The sequence below is a fragment of the Corvus hawaiiensis genome, chromosome Z (genome assembly GCF_020740725.1).
Source record: "Corvus hawaiiensis isolate bCorHaw1 chromosome Z, bCorHaw1.pri.cur, whole genome shotgun sequence".
In the NCBI taxonomy this organism is placed as follows: Eukaryota; Metazoa; Chordata; class Aves; order Passeriformes; family Corvidae; genus Corvus; species Corvus hawaiiensis.
Window position 1 is genome coordinate 69,854,376 of NC_063255.1, and position 25,553 is coordinate 69,879,928.

Here is a 25,553-nt window from a genome sequence, read left to right on the forward strand (position 1 = left end):
TATCCAGTATTCCAGACATTAATCATTCAGCTTATTTGTGATACATCTTCACCAGCTCTTCTAATCCCTTAATAGCCTCGTGAGCTTTCCCATGCACATTCCAATTCTTGTCTTGGCTTTGTTGTTCAAGCACATTCGTTTTCCTCAGCCGTGTGTTATCTTCGTTCATTCAAGCAACACAACCTTTTGCCACCTTCTGGTCACTCATATCCCAGCCGTCGCCCCTTCCCTGAAATGTCACTGGCTACACAGTGCAAAGATGTAAAAACCCATTCACACTCTGCTTCACAGACAAATTCATCAAGTGACTGAAAGCTCTACTTTGACGTCACTTCATGTTTTGAAAGCTGAAGCACAGTAAACTTAACCCAAACTGGACTGGTAAATAATGCTCAGCTTCATCAGTCACTTTCCAGTTTTGTTGTTCTCCCTTTTATGACCCATACCAACTCACACTGTATACGTTTGTTACAGCATGCTGGTCTTCCTACCTACCTTCAAAGCTTGCAGAACTTTGGGATCCACACATGTCAAAAGTAGAGAGGGGAAAAAAAAAGAAGAGAGGAAAGTGTAGACTTGATCTGAAAATCAGACAAGGATTTACATGCACACACTCCCTAGAAGAAACCAATAGAAAGCACTTGAAATTCAGTTCAGTATGACAAGCTACTACATGAAACGGCAAAATACAGGAAGAAAGCTGTCCTTTTCACTCCTAAGTCTTCCTTCCCTGCAATAACATACCCCACCTATGATTTATGGGGCTGCATCCCAAATATACTGCAGTTTAAAGGTACACAAGATTCACGATACCAGCACGAGATCAACTGACACTTAGAAGCACCATTAGTACCTGCTTTCCAACCGGAGCTGGTAACCAATTGTCTGGCCAATCTTCTCTCTCCTTTCTGCTGCCACCCTTTCAGCCACAGCAACAGCTGCTAAACGTCTCGGCTGAGTGCAAAACACACGACAGGGAGCTCCATTCTTGTAGCAGTCATCAAGGATAAACTGAGGGATCTGGAAAGAAGTGGTTCAAATTTACTTTTTGAGAAAGTCACAGCTTTCTCAGCACAGGGAAACAATTTAACTGCATCTCAGTATTACACGTTGCAACAGACTTTTCAATAGGATTATCACTGCAAATATACCTGAATGGGCATAAAATAAATTTCAAAGTATAACCTGTTTAGGGGTTTTTTTTAGAAAAAGTTGAAGTGTCTCTCTCCTGCTTCAGAGAGATCTATAGGAAAAAAAGCCCTGCAGATAATCTCTCATTTTAACACAAAAAATATATTACTCTGCGTACTAAGAACAGAACTAGCCTTAGAAGAAAAAGGGTTATACAAACATCACAGCTACTTTCCCTTCAATATTTTGTAATATTGTAATGAAAAAATTATATCTATCAGAAAACTGTGAGGAACCATTCATGCTTTTAGTACCTATCTGCTGGCTTAGTATTTCAAAAGCTAGAAAGTGAACTGGAACACAAGATTTTCAATCACACAGGAAAACAAAAGCCTTAAAATAGCATAGAAATAACCCTTACCACAAATATTACAAAATTGGCATTAGTTTAGTATAAATACTGTTATCTTTTTCATTTCATTGAGGAAACATACTTGAGTAGTTTTTCCCGATCCCGTCTCTCCTATAATCAAAACAATTTTATTGTCCTTTATTGTTTGGACAATTTCTTCCTGTTTTTCAAGAACTGGTAGTGATTGCCTGAAGGAATCGAACTCTGATTCCCCTCTTTTCACTGGGACCTGGGGGATACCGTCATTAAGTCGACCGCTTGTCTTGTTCAATTCTTTGTTTTCTGTGAAGAGAAATTAAGAATTTACTTACACAGACACAGAGGAAGGTCACTAAAACACTGCTCAAAAATTATACTTAACAATTAACCTGCCTGCCTTTTTCTGCACCCCTGTGGGTAAAGTGACAAACCCGGCACACATTTAGAAGTCAGACTCATAGCAACACGTCCTGTTATGGTGTTTGAAATAGGCATTTTTCAGAATAGTTATTACTTTCATAGGTATTTCAAACACAACCAGACTCTCCCAGAGCATTGCTCCGTGCCAAAAAAGCCCACAAAGAGCAAAAGGAGAAAGAGAAACGAAACTGGAGAAAACCAGCCTGGTGTATTTTGGTGGCCTTTGTATCTGCGTGCACGTTTCACATCTGCAGTTTCCCTAGAAATACACACTCACAGAGTTCAACCTTTAAGCTATTCCATGCATTTGCCCCAAATCGTATTAATCCAAGCGCGCCGTATCGGGGGTCCTGGACGCACACAGCAGCGTGGTGTGTTTGAAAGCAGTGCCTAAGTAGCCAAAAAACGTGCACATCTTCTGAGGGAGCTGCTTCAAACCCAGCACTGTAAATGCTACTCTGTAATTCCTTGATCATTATTTTCCAGAAGAATGAAAAGCTTGCTGCAAACTCAATGATACATACTTAACGTGATTAACAGATTCACATGCTAAATTACAAGCTCTGTTGTACCAAGACAAACACAGACTAAAAGATTAGGAGAACTAAAAATACATGCTTGAAAAGCAGAGAAAGATAAAGGTTAGACTCTTCATTAGCTTACCCCTTACATTTCTAAGACATTGTGTTTCAGTACTTTTATTATAGATGCCCTCTGTTCATTAAACAATCCTATTAAACAACTGAAACAACTGAAAAAAGCAGCAAAGGAAGCGCTTTAAGAACAGACACCACATATCAGAAATATTTAATTAAACAAGGCATATTGGTACAAGTGTTTTCTCTTCACTACAGCCACCTCTGCACACAGAAACACAGTATAGCTCTTCCACTCACAGCTGTTAAAGCAGTAATCTAGATAAAAGCGTTGCTTTCAGAAAAACCCCAACATTTTATCAGATGTTTGTCTTCAGTGAACTCCTTCATATCCTAGAAATCAAGAAGTCTGGACAGTAGTGTCTTAAGGATCACATCTATTTTGTAGAGATCAAGAAACAAAAACTAAACTTCTTGCTTTGTCAAGTACGTGAATTTCTGTAAGCAGCACAGCCAACCTCATTCTTTCGTAAGGGTGTTCTCACACGGCATCACGGTAAGACCTGACTCTTCAATCCCACCTCATGGAACTTGTATGAAGCCACATTTCACAAATGTGCTTCCGAAAAGATTTGGCTGGAACTGGCTCAAAGATCCTAAATTAACTCAGCACAGATCCTAAATTAACTCAATCCCACCTCATGGAACTTGTATGAAGCCACATTTCACAAATGTGCTTCCGAAAAGATTTGGCTGGAACTGGCTCAAAGATCCTAAATTAACTCAGCACAAGGTAGACATCGCAATGTGCGTGATACGACTGCCCAAGTTCCTCACAACACCAGTTATAAAAGACCTTGAAAGTAAAGAAAATTCAAGTGTTTGTTTAAAGGTGTATGGTAGGGCAGGCAAGGGGACAGAACAGAAAGGGGTTTGTTTTGTACTCGGGTCGTACGTTGTTGTTTCGAGTGGTGTTGATGGACAAGTCCAAATCCGAAGACACGCTGAACATACCAGATTCAACAGCACGGGCACTTCCTCGCTCTGTCCTTGGCAAGAGTTCCGTGCGTTCCTTGTTTGTGACGGGAAAGCTCTGAATGAGGCTCCGAACGGCGTGTTTCGTACGGAGAGCCAAGTCGCAAGCCATGACTGCATGTGTCAGTTCTGAGACATCCTTCTTCCTTACAGTCAGGTATCGATTTGCTCCTTTTCTGTCGGGGGGAAAAGAAAACATATCGTAGGAATAAGTGACCTACTCTAGGTTAAACTTTTATCTGTCAAGGTATGAGGTTCTATGCAAAACCTTTTAAAAAAAGCAGAGATCATGGCGAGAAGCCTCTTTTATGGACACGTGAAACCCATGAAGTATAAAAGCAAGCCATCTCAAAAAGCATGCCACAAGTTTTTCCAAACAAACAAAGATACTTATTTCTTTGCCTACTTTTACACTTTTTTCTCTAATACTATTCCTTGCAGCAGAGTTGGCTATGTTGGAAACATCAATCACACTATCATCAGTCATGAAATTCCATTCATCTGCACCCAAAAAATGAAAATTGTACCCCAACTTACCCTTTGCTTTTAGACACCAGTCCAAGAGACTGACAGAGCCGGTGAACAAATGCTCTTTCAGTACTAGTGAAACTAGAAGGAAATTCCATCTCTAGAATGATAAATAACAGTAAAAAACCAGTAACAATGCAACAGGCATTCTTGACATGTTATCCTGGTGTTACAGAATCAAAGAATTGTTAGGATTGGAAGGGACCTCCGGAGATCACCCAGAGCAACCCCCTGCCAAGGCAGAGTCACCTGGAGCAGGTGACACAGGAGCACGCCCAGGTGGGTTTGGGATGTCTCCAGAGGGGGAGACTCCACGTCCTCCCTGGGCAGCTGTTCCAGTTCTCTGCCACCCTCACGGATAAAAGGTCTTCCTCATGTTGAGGTGCAACTTCTTGAGTTTTAGTTTATGGCCACTGCTCCTTGTTCTGTCACCAAAAAGTCTGGCACCACACTCCTGGGACTCATCTTGGAGATATCTATACGCATTCGTATAAATACGTATATTTATACGTATTTATACTCAGTCTCCTCTAGGCTAAACAGGTCCAGGTCCCACATCTCTCCTCACAGAAGAGATGCTCCAGACCTCTCATCATCTCATCTCATCTCATCTCATCTCATCTCATCTCATCTCATCTCATCTCATCTCATCTCATCTCATCTCATCTCATCTCATCTCATCTCGTCTGTGGCCTTTGCTGGACCCTGACCAGTGCTCCCTGTCTCTGTGCTGAGGAGCCCAGAGCTGGACACAGCACCCCAGCTGTGCCTCACTAGGGCCGGGCAGAGGGGCAGGATCCCCTCCCTGACCCGCTGCCAGCGCCCTCCCGACACCCGCAGGGCCGCCCCGGGCCGCGCCGCGCCGCGCACCCGCCTCGTCCCCGCTCCGGAACCGCTCCAGGGCGAGCTGCACCGCCATCTCCACCTCCTCGTCCACGCCGAGCTCCCTGAGGGCCTCGGCCCGGGCGCGCACCGCGGCGGCGACAGCCGAGCCCCCCGCGGCCCCGCCGGGCTGCCGCCGCGCGACCCGCCTGTGTCGCGACATGGCCCCGACAGCGCCGCCACACGGCCCCGACAGCGCCGCGACACCGGCACCGATCGGCGGGCGCTGCTCCCGGGCCCGGGGGGCGACGCCGGCGGCAGGGCGGGGCCGGGCGTGCGTGGGGTCATCCACAGCCGGAATCGGCCCCGAACGGAAGGAAATCGGGTCTTTGCCCCGTTCGGTGTTGAAGCCCGCCCGTGTGCCGAGGCCTGTGCGTGGCCGTGACCAAAAAGTGGCACTGGTACCCTGTCTGTTCATAAATTACGTGATCTAACTGAATGGCACTGAACGTAGGTGTGGCGAGGGTCATCTCGGCCCTCAGCCTCCTCACGCTGTACAGTGCTACTCGCCCTCGATTTTGGATCGTCTTCTCCTGCTGCCCTTTGACATGAGATAGAAACGAAACCCAAACCTCTTGGGCATGACACAGGGCTCGGTATTGAAGGCTGCTGCTTTAGAAACATCATTAAGTCAGAGGGAGAGTACTTTGAAGAAGAACAAACTACTCCTCAGTTGTGAACTGGAGAATTAAATAAATAGAAAATAAACACCCACTGTCTGATGGAGCTGGCTGAAAAATAGCTCTTAAGAGACATCTACCAAAGCTGTGTACAAGGCTCACTTCAGCGTAATTCTGCACTGAGAGGTCGCACTGGAGCTGAACAATCGATCTATTATAAGGTTATTTTAAATTTTTTTTCAGTTTTTCAGTTCAGGTATCTGCCAATGCATCTTCAACCAAAGTACGTAATGCTAGCTCCTCATAGCTGCTCCTGTGACATTCAGAGCACATTTGATGTGCTGTCACCTCAGAGCACATCACAGTTATTACGGAAAATTAAACAGCTGACTAAGATGAGGATTCCTCTTACCATCTTTGGTATCAACAGTAATAAAGGAGAGCTCATAACTCATTTGAAAGAGTCACATCAGAAATCTTTAATTATGAACCCAGACCTGTTACCAGTTTCTGCCTCTTAACAGCATCATCTTGCCTTCCTACAGAAGAAACCCCCATGATCCTGAAAAATGACTCCTCAAGCCCAGTTCTGCTCTCAATTTGCAATCCTGTAAATACAGCAGGGCACAGAGGTAACTGTCTGTTGGGTTAGCGCCCATTTATACGGCTAAGAGTGGGGTGAGGCCTGAGTGCATCCTGCATAACAAAGTTCTTCATACATGCCTTGCTTCTCTCACTGCTTTTTTGACTCCCTGATGCTATCAGAGGGTGAAAAAATGGGAGAATGTAGTCACCCATGCATTGCCTGCTGCAGCCCTCCTGCTAAAGACTGAACTGCAGTCTGCACTCAGCACTCAGCATATGAAAAAACATGAGCAAAGACAGAATTGTGCTTGCCCAAGCTCTTAGACATGGAGGTTTATATAGACTCTTTAAACGTATTCTCTTAATAAAAATGACTAGCTGTGGATTTTCTTATTAGAATTAACAAGCTGTAAGTCTTTAAAAATTCAGTTTTCGTGATTGGCCTCAGAAATACCTTCTAATGTTTACTCAAAACAAATAACTGCTGGAATAAGAATTATTTCCTTCTATTAACATATAGCTAAATGCCCATGTACTCTTTTTATAAGAAGAATTAAGAGGCAGCACAGTTTTGTGCAAAAACACATCTGCGTGTTTAAATACAATTAGGCATTCTTATTTTACCCTCCCTGGAGGCACTTCTATTATGTAGCAGGTTTTGCTGACTTTTTAGTTTGAGGGATATTTCCTCTCTCGCAAACACTCCTATATTCCACAAAAGATGTCAGATCTAAGAGAAAAAGAACTGCAAAGGAAGTTTATGAAACAATATTATCTATTACATACTGTGTTAGATAGTGTCAGATTTGACTGCAAAATAGTTTGTCTTTTTGGGTTTTGTTTGTTTGGGATATTTTACAGATTTTAAGTGTTGTAAGGCTTGTTAGCTCTTGAAATATGATGCAAGGATTACTGGTGAGCTAATACTATTCTTTAAGGTCAAGTTAATGAAAGAGCACAAGATTTATTTCTCTTTTCAGTTCCTTGACTACAAAAAGTAAAAGGTATTGCAGTATGGGGGGTTTTTAAGCATCATAGTAAATTTGTAACCAGATAGCTGTTGGCTGCTATGATTATTAGTGATCCCATCAAATAACTTATGTATTTACACACACTTAGGGAAGTAAGACTAATGTCAAATTATAAGGAGCAATACTTGTTTAATAAATTAACTGCAGTGAAAATGGGCATCTCTTGCTTTACTGCACACTACTGTATACACTGGTAGTTCCCCAGAACTTTGGCTGCTGATGTGGGCTCGATGTGGGTGATTGCCTCTGCCCCATTTCTGTAACCTCTCCAGATCATTTCTTATTTATCTGTCTTTCCACTTCCCTTATTCACTGCCATTTTAATTTCTTTTTGAGACATCAAGGAAAAAGCCTTTTGATCAGTTCTGTCCTTGTAAAACAACCTCTCTCAGGTCCTCACTTGCAGCAGTCCAGAGCTTGGGCTGTTGAACTTCCAGGGGAAAACTGCAAGCCTTAGTGCAGCTCAAGGCATGCACAGAGTTCGGCAATGTCTCCAGAATGAAGGCTGGAAAGAGCATGATTCCCAACAGGGTCAAATATACCCCAGTTCTTCCCACAGTTGTCTCCACTACTCCTCACTCCTAAATTGAGAACCTGTAGTTTCCAGGGAGAGCAAATGACAGAGGCCAGGAGGGAGAGTGCAACGATCCTGTGCTAACAGATCTTCCTGTGTCTAGAACATGTTACAAAGGCAGCATGAAAACTGCAGGGATCCCATGTCTTGTGAGCCTGAGGGGTAGACTGAAGGCAGAAGGATTTCATACCTGTGATTCATGTGCTTGTCTCTGCTGAAACTGGAACTGCGTGGAACTGATGGGCTTCCCAGGGAGATTTATTGATCCAGAATGTAATTTCCTGTTAGAATACCGTTTCACTGAAATGCTTTGACTAAAATAACACCTATGTTGCAGAAATTTTCTGGAGCACAGAACACATTTAACTATCGCAGTCATCAGCGGCCTGCAGAAAAAGGTTACTGAGGTTACCTCATGGTCACAGTCTACAAAAAGACCAGTTATCTTTACAAGTGCCCCCACTTTTTTCGATCAAAGTAGTATTTTGTTAACAGAGATACACCTTCAAATGATAGACTCAATAACAGATAGTGAAAATATTCAGTATCTTTATTTACACCTATACAGAAGAAATTAATGAAGGAAAATGAACTTCTTACTTTCTGTATCCAAATTGTGGATCCGTATGTAAGATCCAGGAGTAGCAACCTGTTTGAATAGGAGGGCGGTTTAGGATATTTTTGGAAAAAGGGGCAAACCTGTTCTCATTTATATTCATCATCACAAAAAGGTTGCACTTTTTAGGACAGTTTTACAAGGCGGTTGAGCATTTATGAAGGTGAAGAATGAGTAGGAAGCTTCTCAAAAGAGGCACTAATAGTCTATTTAGAAATTAATATTCTATCTAAAATATTTTCAATCCTAGCTAAAACATCTCAGTTTTGCAGATCACTCTTGGAGCAGGAGGAAAAAAATCAGAAAAATTGGCCTCACAAAAAAAGGAAAAAAAGTATTTTCTTATTTTCTTTTGAATATACTGTTTTAAGAGTTTTCAAACAGCTCTACTTGCTGAGAATTCCATGGTAGAGGCGGCACAAGACTTAGATTTCTAGATGGAGCTTTAAATCACAGGTCTGTGATGTGAAGTGGATCTAAACAAAGTAATGTGAAGGAGGTAAGACAGTGACTTCAGACACAAGATTTTGATGAGAATTGAACTAGCAATTTCCTAGCTAACCCATGGCTCTGTTAGCAGCAGATGCAGTTGGCTGTACACAATGATGTTATTTAAATAACATTCATTTGAACTGACATTAGATGTCTTGTTACTTTAAATTTTGTTACCGTGAAGATCAATAAACAGAGATGGTCTTCATCTGAAGCCGACTGAAATACAGGATAATCTCTCCTTTGATACCACCAGGCGTTGCTTTTGATCGTCACCTACGTCAAAGTCTCCAGTCCGAATACCTAAGCAGTGGCAGCAATTAGAATAGCTAATTCCCCTGTCTGCCCTACAGCAACATCAGAAGTATGCATTTTCTAAGTTACATCATAGAAAATAAAGTAGGTTTTTAGTTTCACTTCCCTAATTAAAAAAAAAAAAAAAAAGGAAATAACTTATACTTAGCCCTTATATTGCCTGGGCATGGTTTATATAGGCTAGGCACAGATTTAGGTCTGGGCATACCATCCGCATTTTAGTACCTTGGTATACATGTGCAAAGTCATGCGATGTGAGAGTACCTAGTGGCCAAGCCAGCTCCACCCTGGTCCCATGTCTCAGGCTGGCCTTTGTTGTCCCCAGGGAGGTGTCTGATACCCTGGGCTGACCTGGCTGGGTGGGTCCTGGCTGCCAGGCCCTGCCATGCCTTCCCAGGCAGCCCCCACAACCATGGATTGGGATCTGACCTGATCTGCAGAGGGTCCAAGGGATTAGAAATTAGAAGTTAAATTGTATTATAAATTCCCTACCATGCTACTTACAGACTGTACTAGGCTGACTCTGCTTGTAGAAATCCCGTGCCATTCTAATAATAAATTCTCTTCTATGTCAATCATAACATCCTGTTAGGAAAGCAAAGCTTTAGTTGTACCTCTGGTTTAGTGCCATCGTCACTCTGCCAATATCCCTAAGAGAACCCGTCTGTGTTGGGTGACAGTGTCACTCAGATAACAGTGTCTGTTCACCAAGAACCTCATGGAGCAACAGGGAACTTTTTAGCAAGTGTGTGAAAAGGGCTGATGCAGTATCTAGGAAGTTGAAAGGAATGGTATTCTGGGCAATTGGACTCCTGATAGTGATAAAGTCCTGTATTGCACACCCTGGCTACCTTGCTCAAAGGAATATTACTAAATTAAAACTTCCTGCTTGCAAATTAAGATACTGTTTGTTTTGTTGGTGGGTTTTGAAAGAGGTTAATTGAAAAGTGCTATGGCTGAATGCTATCTAGAAGGAAATTTTTCTCTTTTTTTGGTCGATTGATTTTGGTCATTTGGCAGCTTTTATGCAGAGTGACTTAAGCTGTTTTCTACTGCAAAAGCATTTATAGTTAAATGTCAAGAGGTTTACAGTGCTTTTCTTTTTCTATTGTTCAACACCTAATTTGAGGCAGACTTGACTTTCAGAGATCACATGAACTTAAGTGTCCTGTTGATTTGGTGGAAAGTCAGAGAAGTCCAGCATCTCTGGAAATCGGGTGCCTCCTGCCCATCTTTCAGAGATGTCAGATTTTGGGTCTATAAATGTTGGAGAAAAAGTGCAGCTAGTAGTGCTCCAGCATTGTTATTACCGTTTGCATTGACTGTCTGGTATGTGTTTATTTGCATTTGGAAATCAGGGCATTATGGAAAATTTATATTGTAGAATATAGATTAATATTGAGAAATTACAGATCCATTTAACTTATATGAAAAGACAAACAAACAAATACCCAATGGATTGACTGTTAAAATCCACAGTCTTAAATAGAAAACATACAAACTTTTCAAAAATTTCTTTTGAGAAATATCAAGCCTATTTTGCTACTCACAGCAGTTTGGAAGTCTCACTCCTTGCCCTCCTTCCTTGTTCTCTCTTCCTAACTTTCTAGGCACCACACACCCCTCACAGCAGGGACACTTCAGGAAGAATTGTACTTTCTGCTGCACAGCACAGTCTGTGTTTTAAATGTGGGGGTTTTGCCATTTGAAGTTCACATTCTTGGCTGTAGGAGTGAACTGCCACCTAAATCACAGCAGGCACAGGAATGTGGCGAACTGCAGCTTAGGGCATTGCTTTCCAACTGATGTGATGCATCTTTTTAAAAAACTAGATGGGCATCACGGTACCAGCCAGTAAGCTCAGCTGGCTTGCATGCAGTACCACAGCTAGGATATCAGCTGTTCCTATCAGCAAGGAGGAACTGGTATGGGGGATTTGTTATCAGGGGAAGTCAGAACCCACTGCACCAGGTTTGCCTGGGACTGGTGCAAATGCAAAACAATTAACCACAGCTGATCCCCAGAAACGAAAAAGATAGCAGGAAAAATTCAATTCAACCAACTCAGAAATTATTCACAGTGAGCAGGGGGAAGATAAGGAATGGGTGAATTCCTCATCCACAGAGAAAGCTACTGTGTGAAGCATGCAGCTAAGATGAGAACAAAAGATGAAGTGTTATCTAGATTAGAGGAAAAGTGGGAGACTAGTTTAAAAAAAGGTGAGAACTGGCCAACTGTGAGGCTTAGCAGATAGCGTCAGGATGGAGAGAGGTTGTTCTTGGAGATTCTCATTGCTGTATTTTGGACCCGATCTTGCTCCATTGATATTGGTGGCCTTGTCAGGAAACACTGTTTCAGGACTCTGTAAAGAATCACAGAATCAAAGAGTATCACAAGATGACAGGGACGCAGACGAATACATCGCGTCCAGCTCCCTGTGGTTAAGAATTTTCATTCTTAGTAAGAAGCAGTTACTGTGTTTGCAGAATGTGTGCACAGATTCTTGTCTGTGGTATTGAACAGCTGGTCTATGGGGTCTGGCTGAACAAAGCGGTGTTGTGACTTCACATCTTCTCCAGTAGCTGCAGTAATCAGCTGGTATCACACATCAGCAACATCCTACCTGGGACTGAGAAAAAGCGTGCGCTAAGAGTCAGACCACTGTAGGTCAGAAGATGGAACATCTGAAAGGGTAGTTGCAGTATCCTCTGGTCTCGGTGCCTTGAAAGAGTGTGGAAGTGTGTTGGCTCCATACCACAGTGCCCTGGTCATCCAGCAAGAACTAATGTGAGCAACCTAATTTGGAAATCTGCAGACACCGAGAGAATCCGAGAGTGAGTGTATGCGTGCTTGCACTTGCAAGCAGCTCTAGTTAATAAAATGCCAGAGGGACTCTTTACCTTGTAATGACTTACTTAATCAAGGTACAATAAATATTAACAATTAGAACTGTTGCCATCAGTTAGCATACTTGAAAGGGCCTGTGCAACAAGTGTGATAACTTTGCTGAATTTATATATTCATTAATCCCTGTTAGCAACAAGAAAGATGTTTTGTGGCATGAACTGGATGTCTTCAAAGACTTAATTAATAGGAGAAGGATAATACCTGATAGTGTGAGAGAAACGCATGTCCTTAATAACAGGGTCTTTTTTTTCAAATACAGAAACAGGTTAGGAAAAAAAATTAGTTGTCCCACATTAATCACAGAGTGATGGAATAAGAAACGTAATGCTAATGTAAACAGAAATGCTGTTCTAGACCCTTTCAGAATACCTATTTCCAGTAGAGATAAAACACCACAGTGCTGGTGGTGTATCAGTTCTTTTCACAGAAATAAGAATAAAAAGCAGTGACTAGAACTTAACTAGATATTGAGAAGGGTGGCAAAAATACTAAAGGAAATTAAGAAGCTGTAGTATAGAGGCAAGATTTTTTTTTTTTTTCATCTGGCCTCATGGAACCCGCAAAGAAAATTACTTTTCTTTAAATGAAAAGGAGACCAACAGACATGGAAGGGTATAGCCCGCAAACGCGTTCAGGGACAGAAAAACGAATTGTTGACCTCGCAGGTAAAATTTGATCAGTGGAAAGGAACTGGATGAGTCAAGAGGGGCACCTCAGAATGCTTTTACCTGCATTACCTGACCATACCCCACCAAATAGCCTCCAGTGCAAACGCAGGGCTACAGAAAACGCTGCGTTTGTTGGTTTCTCTGGGCTTGGCTTCCGCAGACCAGCCAAAGCCGCAGCCAAAGCAGCTCCTCCGGAGCCGGGAGCCGGCCCTGCCCAGCCCCAGGGGAGCAAGCGAGCCTCGGGGCGGGTTTGGGGGGCCCGCACTCGGCGGCCGGACGCGTCCCCCGGCAGCGAGGGCGGCTGGCTCGGGGCTGGCGGCACCGCCCGCTCGCTCCCGGTGGGTCCCGCCGTGATCCCGGCGCCGGGCAGCGGCGGCAGGAAAGCAGGACGATGCCGTGCGCAGGCGGGGAGCTCCGAGCCCCGGCGGGATCCCGGCCCGGGTCTCCCCCCGCGGGCGGTGGGTGCGGGGCCGGCGGGGCCCCCACCCCGCTTTGTGCTGCCGCTCGCACTTTGCAGGCGCGGCGGCACTGGGAATTCCGGGCGCCCGAGGCAGCCTCGCCTCCTCCTCCTTCCCCACCTCCTCCTCCTCCTCCGGAGCGGGGCGCGTGATGGCGGCAGCCGCTGTAGCCGAGGTGAGCAGCGCCGGCAGCAGCAGCACCGATACCTCCAGCACGGGCGAGGAGGAGAGGATGAGGCGGCTCTTCCAGACCTGCGACGGCGATGGGGATGGCTTCATCAGCAGGTAGCGACAGCGAGAGGCGGCTCTTTGCTGCTACGGAGCCGTCCCGTCCTTCCCCCCCGCCCCGCGTGCCCCGGCGCTCAACTTGCGGGCGACTTGGAGCAGTTGTGGGAGCGCAGCCCCGCCGGGCGCTCCGCGGCTCCCGCCCCGCTCCCGCCGGCACCGGGGGCTCCGGCGGGGCCTCGGCACCGAGAGCTTCCCGGGACAGCGGGCGAACGCTGCCCGCAGCACTTCCACGTCCGCCGGGGCTGAAAGGTGACGCCTCCAAACCTGGTTTTTATCACCTCGTGCCCCGGGCAGGTGGTTTTTGCAAGTAAACACACAAAAAGCCGGTCGTAGGTAATCTAGGAGAAAACTCGTACTGTTCTCCCGGATCCTATGATTTGGGTTGTCAGTACGGTTTAATCAATACTCCTGTTACACAGTTTCGTTTAAATTCCTCTGCTGGTCCTCAGAGAGTTTGAGGAGTGTCACCCAGGCTGATATTTTGGTGTGGAAGGGTGAGCATGTACATTGGCAGGAGATAGTCGGAAATAAGCCCCAGTGGAAGGTTGATGTGTTTTGGTCAGGAGTTGGTTTTGTGGCAGTGGTATTTCTGAGCTCTCACGCCATCATTTAAAAAATACCGAACTTCAAAAGGTGGGACTTGCCAGAGGTGCTGGAAACTTGCGTTTTCAAAATGAAACTTACGCTGTTGCATGCCATGAGTAAATGCCTCTAGAGAACTGGGGCAGTGAGGGAATTTCTTAAATTGGCCATTTAACCTGTAACCTAAGAATATGACCCCACAAAAAGGCTAAGTAAACTTGAATCCCCACTGCCATCTCTTTGGAGCCAGAAAGTTGTTGAAAATCTGTAACAACTGGCAGTCACTTTAAAAATAAAGTTCAAGGGTTGTGATATTTCTTATCTAAACATCTCCCTGAACACTTTCCTCCCCTGTCCCCCCCAGCCTAATGATTATTTTGACAGTTGTGGTTTTGAAATATAAACTTTGAAAATGTGTACTTTCCAACCAGTGTGCTAAGACTGCTTCCCTTTCCGTTTGTTTACAGTTTCATGGAATTGATTCTGATATCTGAAAACTTACAACGTTCATGTAAAGTGTGCACTGTCTCCTCAGAGCACACTTGCTGATCTGTACCGTGATGTTTTTCTGCAGTGTAAACTCTCTGTGTATTTATAATTTAAAGACCTTACTCGGGGAATGTTAATGTTGCTGTTCTAGAGTTTCATACAGACGATTGAGAGATGTTACCATGACACAAGCTACTCCTTTCTGATCGACTGATCCACATTCCCTTAGTTTTGTCCCAGATTTGTAGTCTGTGTTCTTCTAAGTAGGTGTTTCAGAGTGTTGCTTGAAGTACAGTGTTGAAAACTCTAGGATGTGTCTGAGTAGGGACACTGGATTTCATGAGGAGATGGAAATAAAGCCCAGGGCCTGGGTGGTGGTTGAAAGTCCTTCAGGAGATGGTGGATTCATTGTTGAAGGTTGCTGATACTTTGCTTCAGGGAGAGTTGTGCCTTCTAAGCAGAACTGGCTTTTATCAGAGAACATGGTGTTACAAATTACTATCTTACTTTAAATCTCTGTATGTGGTGTATTGGTGCGCAAAGCACGGTCCCCAGACACGTATTTCTCTATATGTGTGAGAAAGGAGGGAAAGAATATTTAAGGAATGATCTTTTACATGGCTTTACTTCATTAGATAGCCTGGGTAACGAGCTGTGTAAATGGAATGCCTTTCTTGCTTTCTGTAGTTACTCAATTTTGCTTATAATGTGTTTTATGGCAGTGGCTGATGCAGGAGAAGACTTGTCCAGTCAGATTTGGATGTCTTTATAGTATGTGCCACCACAGTCTTAGAGCCAACTCAGTCTGATTTATGGACTCACTGGCCTTGTCAGAAGTATAGCAGCTGGGGGGTTGTTGTTGTTTAGAGCCCTAATGTTTAGGTAATTGCATCTTTTTTAATGTCACAAATTAAAATAAAGAGAAAAAAGTTACAGCTGCTTTTACACTAAACTTCATCTTGCCACTCTACACATCCTGTTTGTCTTGCTTCTGGGTTTATTCATAGAGGGTTTTTTTGTTTCATACGGGCCAGTTGCTTGGTTTTCCTGTTCCTTCGTGCCCTGCTTCCTTGGACTTCTCTTCGCTCATCCTTGTGGCCATCAATTTTTTTGCCTTTCTTGCAGCCCCAGTGGAGTTCGGAGGCTGACTTCTGCATGTCACAAGGTCTTTTACAGCGGGTTAAACAATAAATAAGCAGTAAATGCCCAGGCATCTGTATAAAGAGCTGAAGAGATAGAAGCCAGCACTGTAAAATCAGCTCCTTTCTTGTGTACTAGAACTAGACTTCCCTGTGATCTATAACCTATCACTAGCATAAGCTTTTTAAAAACTAGCTTATTTTCAATGAAATGGGGCTGAAATTTGCAATTTTGCAGCTGCTACTGAGTATAAATTTTATCTTTGAAAATTAGTATCCCTTTGTTTGCAGGGCTGAAGCTTGGTCAGTCATTTCTTTGCCTGGCACATACAGCAGTTTGTTTATAAAATTTCTGTTTCTCCAGCTCCAGAGCTGTTAAGGAAGAGAAGATCTTTATACTTCTTACTACTTATGCCAGCCAAAGCAGGCATTTTGTGTGTGTGTTTATTTAGTTCATATTGCATGGGGAAAAGAGCTATTTGCATTCCTAATGGAATAGCATGGTGTCTCAGCTGTGGAAATGCTTTGTCGTGCATCAAACTGTAATAAACCGCTTCAAATAATAGCAGGGAAGTACAGGCACAGATGGAGAGGAGGAGCATGTCCTGAGATACTGATTAGTGTTCAGGCTCTCACCTGAGATATTGATTAGTTTTCAGGCTCTAAATAGGATGATATCAAAACAATAAAGCCTAATTAAGCATGTCCCATTGGTGATTATAATCCAGAAGACTCTGAGCTATGGGATATGGAATGCTAAACCAGTGTCTCTGAGTCTTGTATTTACATGTGCATATTGAAATTTTGCAGCATCCAGCTAGAGAAGAGTACTAAGAAAACACCAGAGCTTTAACTTGTTGGCTTGTAGTGAAATGGCTTTTGATTCTTTTGGGATTAATATTTATTACTTAATTATTTTAACGTCTTAAAATGTTTGGCATTCTTCTGATACTTCTACAACAAGACGTAATTTCACAAGAAACAACTAACCAACCAACCAGCCAACCAAAAATACTTCCCTGCACCCTCCCCAACTCCTCAGTTGCAAAGCAGTCCACAGTTAAGGCTGGATTCTGAATGCTTGAGATCAGCTGGATGAGCATTGCTGAGAGCAGAAGGCAGCCTTAAACACTGTTCACATCAGAACTTTAGTTTTGCAGCTGTAGCTGGATTCTGTTGTTATTAACGAAGAGCTGTTAACTGAAAAAGCAGTAATTGCTTTTCTTTGTTTTATTCTGTTTGCTTTGAAAAGCTTCAGAATCTGTTGTTACAGTTATAAACATTTTCAATTTCAGAGGGTTGGTGTTTTGGGGAGGACACCTGTGCTTTTTTTTCTTTTTTTCTTTTTTTTTTAGGGGGGTGGGGGGGTGGGCTACTGTCTGCATATGTAGTCTTGAATGCTGGGTTTTTCTGGGTGACAGGCTAGATTAATGTCTTCTTCAGAAACCTACTTGCCTTGTAGCTTTATTATATATGGATTGTACTGAAATTCCATTTAGTACATAATGAATTTCATCTTCACTGCAGAAGTCCCTCAATGGGTTTTGGATTACTCTATTCTAACGCTGCAAAGTCTAAAGAAGGTAACTTTGAATTTGCAGGAAATACTTCTGCTTTAAAATTAAGGTATGAGCTGTGGAAATAATGGATGAAGAAAAAGTTAATTTCATTATTAAGTTACAAATATGCTAGCTTTCCAATTTTAACTTTTGAGCATGGATAAATAATTTTAGGATTGTGAAGGAGAAAGGTAAAGCTAGTGTTTAGTTCAGATAGAACTTTGTCATCATATTAACAATAGTGGAATGAAGTTCTGTTTGTAGAGTTTGTGTGAAAATGATGTTGTCTGTGTACACAGTTTTTTTTTATACACTGGGGTGAATGTCTTACAGAAAATCTTGGTAAAAGTAGAGTAAGATGTTAAAAACCCGATAAACGTACTAACTTTGTAATGAGCTTATACAGCCTGTTAAAAGGATGTGCTGAATGACCGTGCCTTCTCGAGCCCTGCACAGAAGCACTTAAAAGAAACTTGTTGGATTTGATTTGTTACCTGAGTGGTTTCAGTGGTACCTTGCTTTAGGAGCTCAAAGCCTTCGCAAGTACAGGCTGATCCTTCCCTTTTTCATGGGTTGTCACAGTAGTAGGACATTCCCAGCTTTCTTGCTGAGTATATTTTGGCACCCCCTCAGTGTTTCTGCATCTAGTGGCTGTGTGCTACTAGAGGAGAAAACCAGTACTTTCAAGAAGATAAAGTATGTATCTATTCATTGTGTTTTTAAGGGAGGAGATTTATTCTTCTATGGTCTCTGTTACTCTCCACAGCAGTCCTTACCATTTAGTTTAATATTTTTTTCAAGTGCCTGATTTTGCTAATGTGCTTCAACTTCTGTGCTTAACATTTAAAGAGATGCCTATTGAAGCACAAAAGGAGCGATTAAAGGAAGCAGCAAAATCAGTGTGGGTTCTCTGTGACCAGTCAAGTTACCACTGGTGGTAAAACACGTGTTAAATCCGTAAGATGACCATTTATGAAGTCAGGCAAACATGTTCAGTCAGGGTCTCTGAGAACTTACTTTGGGCATGAGTTAATATTCTGCAAACAGAGGCTTTTTAGTCTCTGCAGGGTATTCTGTGCTGTTCGACAGCAGTATCAGGCACAAGCTGTTTTGAGTGCTCATATGTCAGCAGGCTAGGGAGTGGTAAAGCTATTTATCCTACAAGTAAGAGGTTTATGAAAGGTCAACTCTAGCAGAACAGGTGGAAATAAAAAACTGCCTTTGAAGACTTGTGAGAGAAATAATATTTATTTTGCTGCTAGTTTTGCAGCTACTGGGATTTCAAATTTCAAAAGCAGTTTGATCCCAGTACTGTACAGTCCTAAGTCTGGCCTCAGTCCAGCTGTCTAACAAGGAGACATCATTTAGAAGCAGTCTGCAGAATGTCAGCAAGATTGGGGCAAAGCTTTGTTTAGTCCTTGCCTTCAGTCTGGCTCTTCATACAACGGGCTGTTCTTATGACAAAGCTAAAAAAGCTGTTAAGACCTCAGTACAGGATTTTATTCTCACTTGAGGTCTGGAGTATTTGCTCTGTGTTTTCTTTAAACCAACTCAGTTTTAGAAATTCCAGGGGAAAAAACCTCCCAAATCTCCAGAACCCCCAAACTGCCGCCCCTGCCCCTCCCTGCCCCCCCTCCCCACCCCACTTTGGTAAAATGTATTTTGTCCTTGCACGAGTGCTTTAGTTTGTCTTGAAAACAATTTCAGCTTCCAGATCTGTTCCTAGACTTGTTCCTTAAGCTTAGTCTTCAGCCCTCTCCGTTAGGAGGCTGTCACAGTGTTTGTGGTCCATGTTACTGAAGGATTGCTTTTATATGGATACAGCAGAATACTTACTGTATATCGAGTCTAATGGTGACTGGAAGCACTGTGCTGTTTCTCACATGATTGTAGTATGTTTTCTCTGTTTCTCTTGGGACTTGCCTTAGTCAATGATTCCACAGTTTTATAGAATTTTGTGGGGTTTTAGTCCAACTTTGTCTTCCACAGGTCCTCTCAGAGCATCATAAACAAAAAAGGAATAAGCTATGGGGAAAGCCAGGTGGGTGGACATCTATGAAAAGCCAGAGAGACATGCTTAGTTTAGGATGAAGAAAAAGGTATCCCTTTTGTTAAATACTGTGTCTAGAAAATACACCAAGAATCAACATTCATTAAGGGATTATGTATTTCAAAGTCTGTATATGTTACAGCTGATACACAGTTGGAGGAATGTATTCCAGCTTGAATTTTCTGAACACATTAAATTTTTTAATTAGTTAGCAGTCCTGTTCTTATGTAAACAGCAGACACCTGAAGGGTGTTTTAGCTGGAGCTGCTACTGTTTTGAAGTTAGTGAAGTTACTTGGTGTGTTTTGTGTAGGCTATTGCTTTTGTCTTTCCTCATAGGCACTAACAGTCTGGTAAAAGGGACTGAAGTATATATCTCAGGCTTGTTGTTACGTGGCATTACTGTATTTTCTTTCTTAGGAGCTTGTTGTCCAGGTAGATTGTACTGTGGAAAGACTGACTGAACAGTAATTCACTTGAAAATACAAATGTCAATTTTTTTGATCCCTTTGAAAGTTACCATCCAGCTGGCTTCCAAGCATTGAAGTTATATGTTATCTTTATTATTTTTAATTGCTTTTTATTTATTTTTTGCTGAGATTGTTGCAAGTACCATGTTATTTGGGTTATTACTGTAAGAGAAGTTAACCTCTCTTTAAAGTCAGTAATTTCAAAGTCATTTACTTCCCTTTTGTGGTGAAAAAAGAAGTAGTTGTTAAACTGGGATGTTTTTACCTTCTGTTTTCTTGGGTTTCTTGGTGGCAATTCTGAAAGATGAACTTCACAAACATACTCTGTTACTTTCTTCGCAGGGGTGATGGGGAGCAGGGGCCCTCATAGGATGCTTCGGTACTTGGTCTTTCTAGCAAATGCATAGCCCTGGGTTTATAGCAGAGGAACCACTGGTGACTGTTCCAGCGGAATGACTGGGATTATGGTAAATATTTGGTCTTGTTTAGCTCATGTGTGACTGCATCTTCCATTTACAGCAGACAAGGCAGATGGCATCCTCCTTAACCGCTGTTGGTTAACTCGTGTTAGGAGTTGCTAAGGAGCAACTTTCTATATGTTTTCAAATTTAATTTGGCAAAACCTATAGTTTGAAATTCATGGATGGGTTGACTCTGTTGGGAGGCATTTGAATGAGAGAAGAATTGTTCCAGTCAGCTCCTTGTTTTTATTTGTATTTATTGTTTGAGGGTGCCGCATGCAAGTACTTTGCTGATAGTTGTGGATGGCTTCTAAAATTATTTAACAGTCCTCTTTGTCTCTGATTGCTGGGGTAGGCTAGAGATTACCTGAAATTGATTGAAGCAACAGGTCATACATGTTCTGATTTGAAGTAAGTAACCTCACAAAATACTTGGGCACCTGGCCTTTCTTGCAAAAAACACACCCCTCAGCTGTGTACCTGCACTCCTTATGCAGTAAACTGGGAGTAGCAAGTGGAGGGTTTCATGATTTTTTAAGTCAGCCTGTTCTGCCAGATGAGTTGTTCTACTGTGCATGGTCCTGAAGTTTCACTCTGTCTGCACTAGAATTTGTTCAAGGAATCACCTTAGCTGTACACTAGCTCAGTAAGAAATATTTCTTTGCAACATGGCCAGTTTATATTGTGACTTTTTATCTGGCTGTGTGACTTTTAATGTTGGCACAAGATGGTGGAGGGGGGGAGAAAAGAGCTTGGGGGTTAGTTGTGATCCCTCTGGTTATGTCTGCTTGATTTTTAAACACACTTCACTCCAAATGATCTGAACTAAGAAATCCCTCTAAAAGTGAATTCATTTCCGGAAGTGTAAAAGGACAGCGGAGGTTTTATTGAGACTCTGGTATCTCAGCTGGTAGAGGAAGGGCATTAACAAGGCTCGTGTTGTGCCTAGTTGAGTGTTGTCCAAAGGATGGGCTTCAAATGGCATTTAAAGGAAAAGTTGTGCTGTGGATACGTGGCTTTTCAAATCCACCTTATTTTTACTGTGAACATTCACATGCATCTTTTAGAATAAATAGTACATATATGGAATTCATCCTAGTGCAGTGACTTTTGCATTATTGACCTGTGTTAATTAACATCACTGTAATGCTTAATTGTAATCAGCACATTCAATATCTCCTTTCTTCTGAGGGTTTTTCTGCAGCAGTATTTTTTATATTTAATAGAAAAGAGCAGTATTTATGTAGTATTAGTGGTTATTCGATGAAATCCCTTACGTAATTTTGGAGGCTAAGTCAGGTGGCAGAGACCAGACCATCTCTGAATGAAACCTGTGCTCGTGGTAGTTGCTGACCAAGTCTGTAGGTTGAATTGTTACTGTGTATTAGCAGTATATTTGAAACTAGCAAACAGCACAAAAGAAAGCACAGAATGGGAGAGATTCTGTTGACAAACTCCGCTTCTCTGTTGACAGATGGACCTTTGTTTGCCTGCAACAGTTCAGTCTCCAGAGATGAGAGCCTTGGCCACAAAGGGGACACAGGTTGAGAGATGCAGTTTGTGCTATCAGTACGGAGTAGGTGATCAGAGAACAAAGTTAAAGCTATTTGTAGTGAGTAGAATATGCATTTGTTATGTCATCTGGAAAACACATTTCTGTTCTGGGAAGTACCGGTCGGGGGCTGGCTGTCTTGTCCATACCTCGTATGAAACGGGGGAGAGACACACACAGACGCACCGTGGTGGGGAGGTGGGGAGGGAACCGTCCCCTGCTCCCCCAGAGGAAGGAGTGGTGGTATAGGCTGCCCACTTGGAATAGTATTGTGAGAGGTAGCCAAGGCAGGACAGAGCTGTGAAGTAAAAGCTCAGATGGCTGAATTATGAATAAAGCATACAGGGTTTTGGGGCTGGCTGATTGCTAACCCTGTCTTGTATCTGGTGATGCTCAGCATTGTGGAACTGGATCAAGTTGCAAGTTAGTTGTGAACAAGCACCTGAACATGCAGAAATTGAAACTAGCAGGGAATTTCAAGTGTGAAATTGTCCCACAGTATGGAAACAGTTTTGGAAAAGTGACAGAAAAAACAGAGAAAGAGTACCCAAGAGAGGGAGCCAGTGAGCTGCTGCTGACTAATGCTGACAAGTGTGAGGTGTTTTCTCTTTTTTGTTTTGTTTTGCTTTCTACACTGAAAATAACACATATAGTGAGACTGTTTGTGCAAATAGGACTGGTAACAAATACCTTAGATGGTAGAGGGAAGAAAGAATTTGAGGAGTGCTTGGACTTGTTTTAGTTAGTTGTACTTGAAGATCTTTGTGTAATACTCCCAAGGACAGCTTCAGAATTATTTTCCATTCTTTTTTCCTGAGCTCTTCTAAAAGATGGAAGTAACAGAAAATGGGGAAAGATAAAATGCGTTGCTTTTTTTCAAAAATGTGTTGAGATGGGGGTCAGTCTACAGACAACTTGCTGAATATGGATTTGTTAAGAAAAAGTTCAGTCAAACCCATCTAATCTAGATCTAGTGTCAGCAGTTTATGGTGGGAGTGAAACAAGAAATGCCCTTTGTCTTGTCTTTTTTAAGGCTTTTGATGTTGTTTTATGACACTTGTAGGCAAGTCAAGGAACTAGAATAAGAGAGAGTTTGGGTTTTTTTCTGAGCTATACTTGGAGGTCGTTAGACTCCAGTGCTTTGTTTTACCAATAAAATTCTGTATCAAATTGAAATCAGAAGGATGGCCTGGACATCATTAGGTCAGCATTATTAAGGATTAATGATCTGGGTGACATAATAATGGGTAAACTTTCTTCAATCTGAGATGACACCAAGGTAAGGAAAACTGGAGACTTGCTGGGGGATAAGAGTGACAATTGGTGCTGACAGATGAAGGTATTGCTTGAAAAATTGCTTATCAACTGAGATAAAGTAGGGATAAGTAGACAACAGCACATTTGGTGGTAGACGTACAAGATGTGTGCTTGATGAAACACTTCTGAAATTTATAGTGGTTCTCAAGTTAAATTTGAATTAACAGAGTTGTACTGTTGTAGAACAGGACTTCTGCTTTCAACTTTTAGTCTCTTTTCAGTGTATGCTTTAAGCTGGTGTCTAGTTCTGTGTGCTGTCATCCATTCAGTTGGTGGATCATTTAGAGAAAGACAAGAGCAGCTTATGTAAGATGATTAGAGATGCAAAAAATGGGGTTCTTTACTGAAAAGAAGGTGAAACATGGGCTTTAAATATATAAAGACTATTTTTCTTATCCACTGTGATGGCAGAAAACAGAGTATTCACTTCCTTTCTGAAGTAGCAATCTGAACTGTATCTGGGAAAACAGAAATTAGGAAAGTTGCAGAAGAGTGAAGTGCTAGGACAGAGCACAAGTGGAGGCTGTGGCATTCTTAAAAAGCAGCTTAGACACCCATCCGTGAGTCATGAGACTTTTTTGAGTCTGGTGTATTTTCTACACTGGGAGGGCTTAATTGCCTGTCTTCCTCTGTATAAGAGTTTGTCTGCTGAGTTATACAATTTGTCTCTTGTGCTTATAATAAGGCAAATGTGCAAGATCCCATTTAGTGCCATATAGACTTCCACTACGCAGAACTCAGTGGTTACAGAATAAATATCCCCTTGTAGGACCGCAGTCTGGTTTAGTAACCTTTTTTTCCCCCATTTGCTTTCAACTTTATCTTTACACTTCGTTTTCATTCCTTCATGTTTGGGAACAAAAATAGAGAAAAAAATCCTATAAAATGATCAAATGTCAGTCAATACTCTTATGTCTTCCCAGGTTTTTGTGTAGCATGAAAAAACCCATCTGTGTGAATTCCCTTCCTGATCACAACGAGATGTTAAAACTGAAGCCTCAGTGTGAGTTTTCAGATCCCAGTATCAACAGTACTCCTGCTCAGCATTTTAACAAGTGTGTCCAGCTGATGTGCCTTTTCTGCATCCCATCCTGCCTTACGTTATTTATGCCTTGACAAACACATCAGCTTCACTGAAAACGGCTCATTTAGAGCTTTTGCCTGGTGCTGACAATATATTTGATACACAGAAAATAGGGAGCATTGGGACAGCCATAAGGGAATGGAACTTTACAACAAAAGTGAACAAAATGGGTTTTACTGCATACCTTATACTTTCATTTAAGAAAGGGTTGATTAATACTACTACATACTCTGGCACTAGGAAGCAAACCCAAAGAAAATACTCTTTTGTTTAGCAATGCAGAGGGTATTCCAAATATACATGTAAAAATTGTTTACACATCAATTTATGAGTTGTTTCATGTATGAATAGCAGTGATGGTCATGAATGCAGTTTATTAAACTGAGATGAGAACTGCGGGCCTTTATCCTAACAACTGTCAGGCAGAGGTATTGTTGCAGGAAACTTGTAGTTCTTCATTCTTTGACCTTTCGTGAGGACATCCAGGTTGCAGCAGGTGGAAAATTCCAGCATTTCTGAAGCTGTGCTCATTATTCCTTCAGAAGCTGCAATTTCAGTCTTGCCTTGCCACTTCCTTTAAAAGATAATGTGGAAATGCTGACTTAGTCTTATCAGGATGATCTGCACCTGATGAAGTAATAGCTTCTGTATTGTTAAACCGTTACAATTGGTAATAATTGAGGAAATTGGAGAGTTAAAAAAAAAAAACCTTCCTAAAGTATTTGTATGTGACAAGGTCTGTGGAGATACAACTGTTTAGATTATGACAAAGGTAATGAAATCTGTTTCTGAGCCAGAAAATTCTTTTTTGTGTTTGTTGCTTGTTCTAGAAAATATTTCTTTAAGAAAGCAGACTAAGTAAGAACTGCTGTGGATGTTTGTCCTCTTTCCCAGTCTACTGGACTGCTCTATCTGCTAGTGAACCTCTTCTCTTCTGTAAGGTCAAGACATGTATCAGGCCTTAGGTGGACTACAAAACTACATAAATTCTCTATCCCGCACCCTCACATGTAGGTGATGATACTGTTTTTATTCATGTTTTGCAGACAGCAGTGGACATAGTCTTTTAGTCTGGTGACCTTCAGAAATTCTCTCTGTAGCTGGGTGCTAACCTTGAGATGCTTTTTTTGCCAAAGATCATAGTGTCATACAGAGGGCTTCTGTGATACACACTGTGAAAAACGAGGTTTACTCTCCTGTGAGAATTTAGAGGGTTTAATATAAAGACAATAGGAGACACATAAAATAAAGCAAAGGGATAACGGCCGGGTGTCTTGGCGCTCTGCCAAGAGCACACCTGATGCTCGAGGTGAG

The 25,553-nt window shown here is 42.3% G+C and overlaps 2 protein-coding genes across 3 annotated transcripts in view; one reads left to right on the forward strand and one right to left on the reverse strand.

The window, feature by feature from the left end:
* The window catches only part of LOC125319932 (3'-5' RNA helicase YTHDC2-like), a 30,859-nt gene extending 25,698 nt beyond the window's left edge, over positions 1-5,161 (reverse strand). The window contains exons 1-5 of one of the 2 annotated variants that reach the window (XM_048291714.1): positions 4,972-5,161; positions 4,111-4,201; positions 3,553-3,749; positions 1,626-1,825; positions 854-1,020 (exon numbers count right to left, since the gene is read on the reverse strand). In XM_048291714.1, the coding sequence (XP_048147671.1) occupies positions 854-1,020; positions 1,626-1,825; positions 3,553-3,749; positions 4,111-4,201; positions 4,972-5,146 (830 nt within the window). In that variant the 5' untranslated portion in view covers positions 5,147-5,161. Of the gene's footprint in view, positions 1-495; positions 513-853; positions 1,021-1,625; positions 1,826-3,552; positions 3,750-4,110; positions 4,202-4,971 lie in introns of those variants that run through there. The other variant, XM_048291715.1, reaches the window with a different exon arrangement.
* Positions 5,162-13,167: 8,006 nt separating this feature from the next.
* Positions 13,168-25,553, forward strand: part of MCC (MCC regulator of WNT signaling pathway) — a 187,522-nt gene continuing 175,136 nt past the window's right edge. Inside the window, 2 exon segments of the mRNA XM_048292897.1 lie at positions 13,168-13,273; positions 13,276-13,534. Coding sequence (XP_048148854.1) covers positions 13,183-13,273; positions 13,276-13,534 — 350 coding nt within the window. The 5' untranslated portion in view covers positions 13,168-13,182.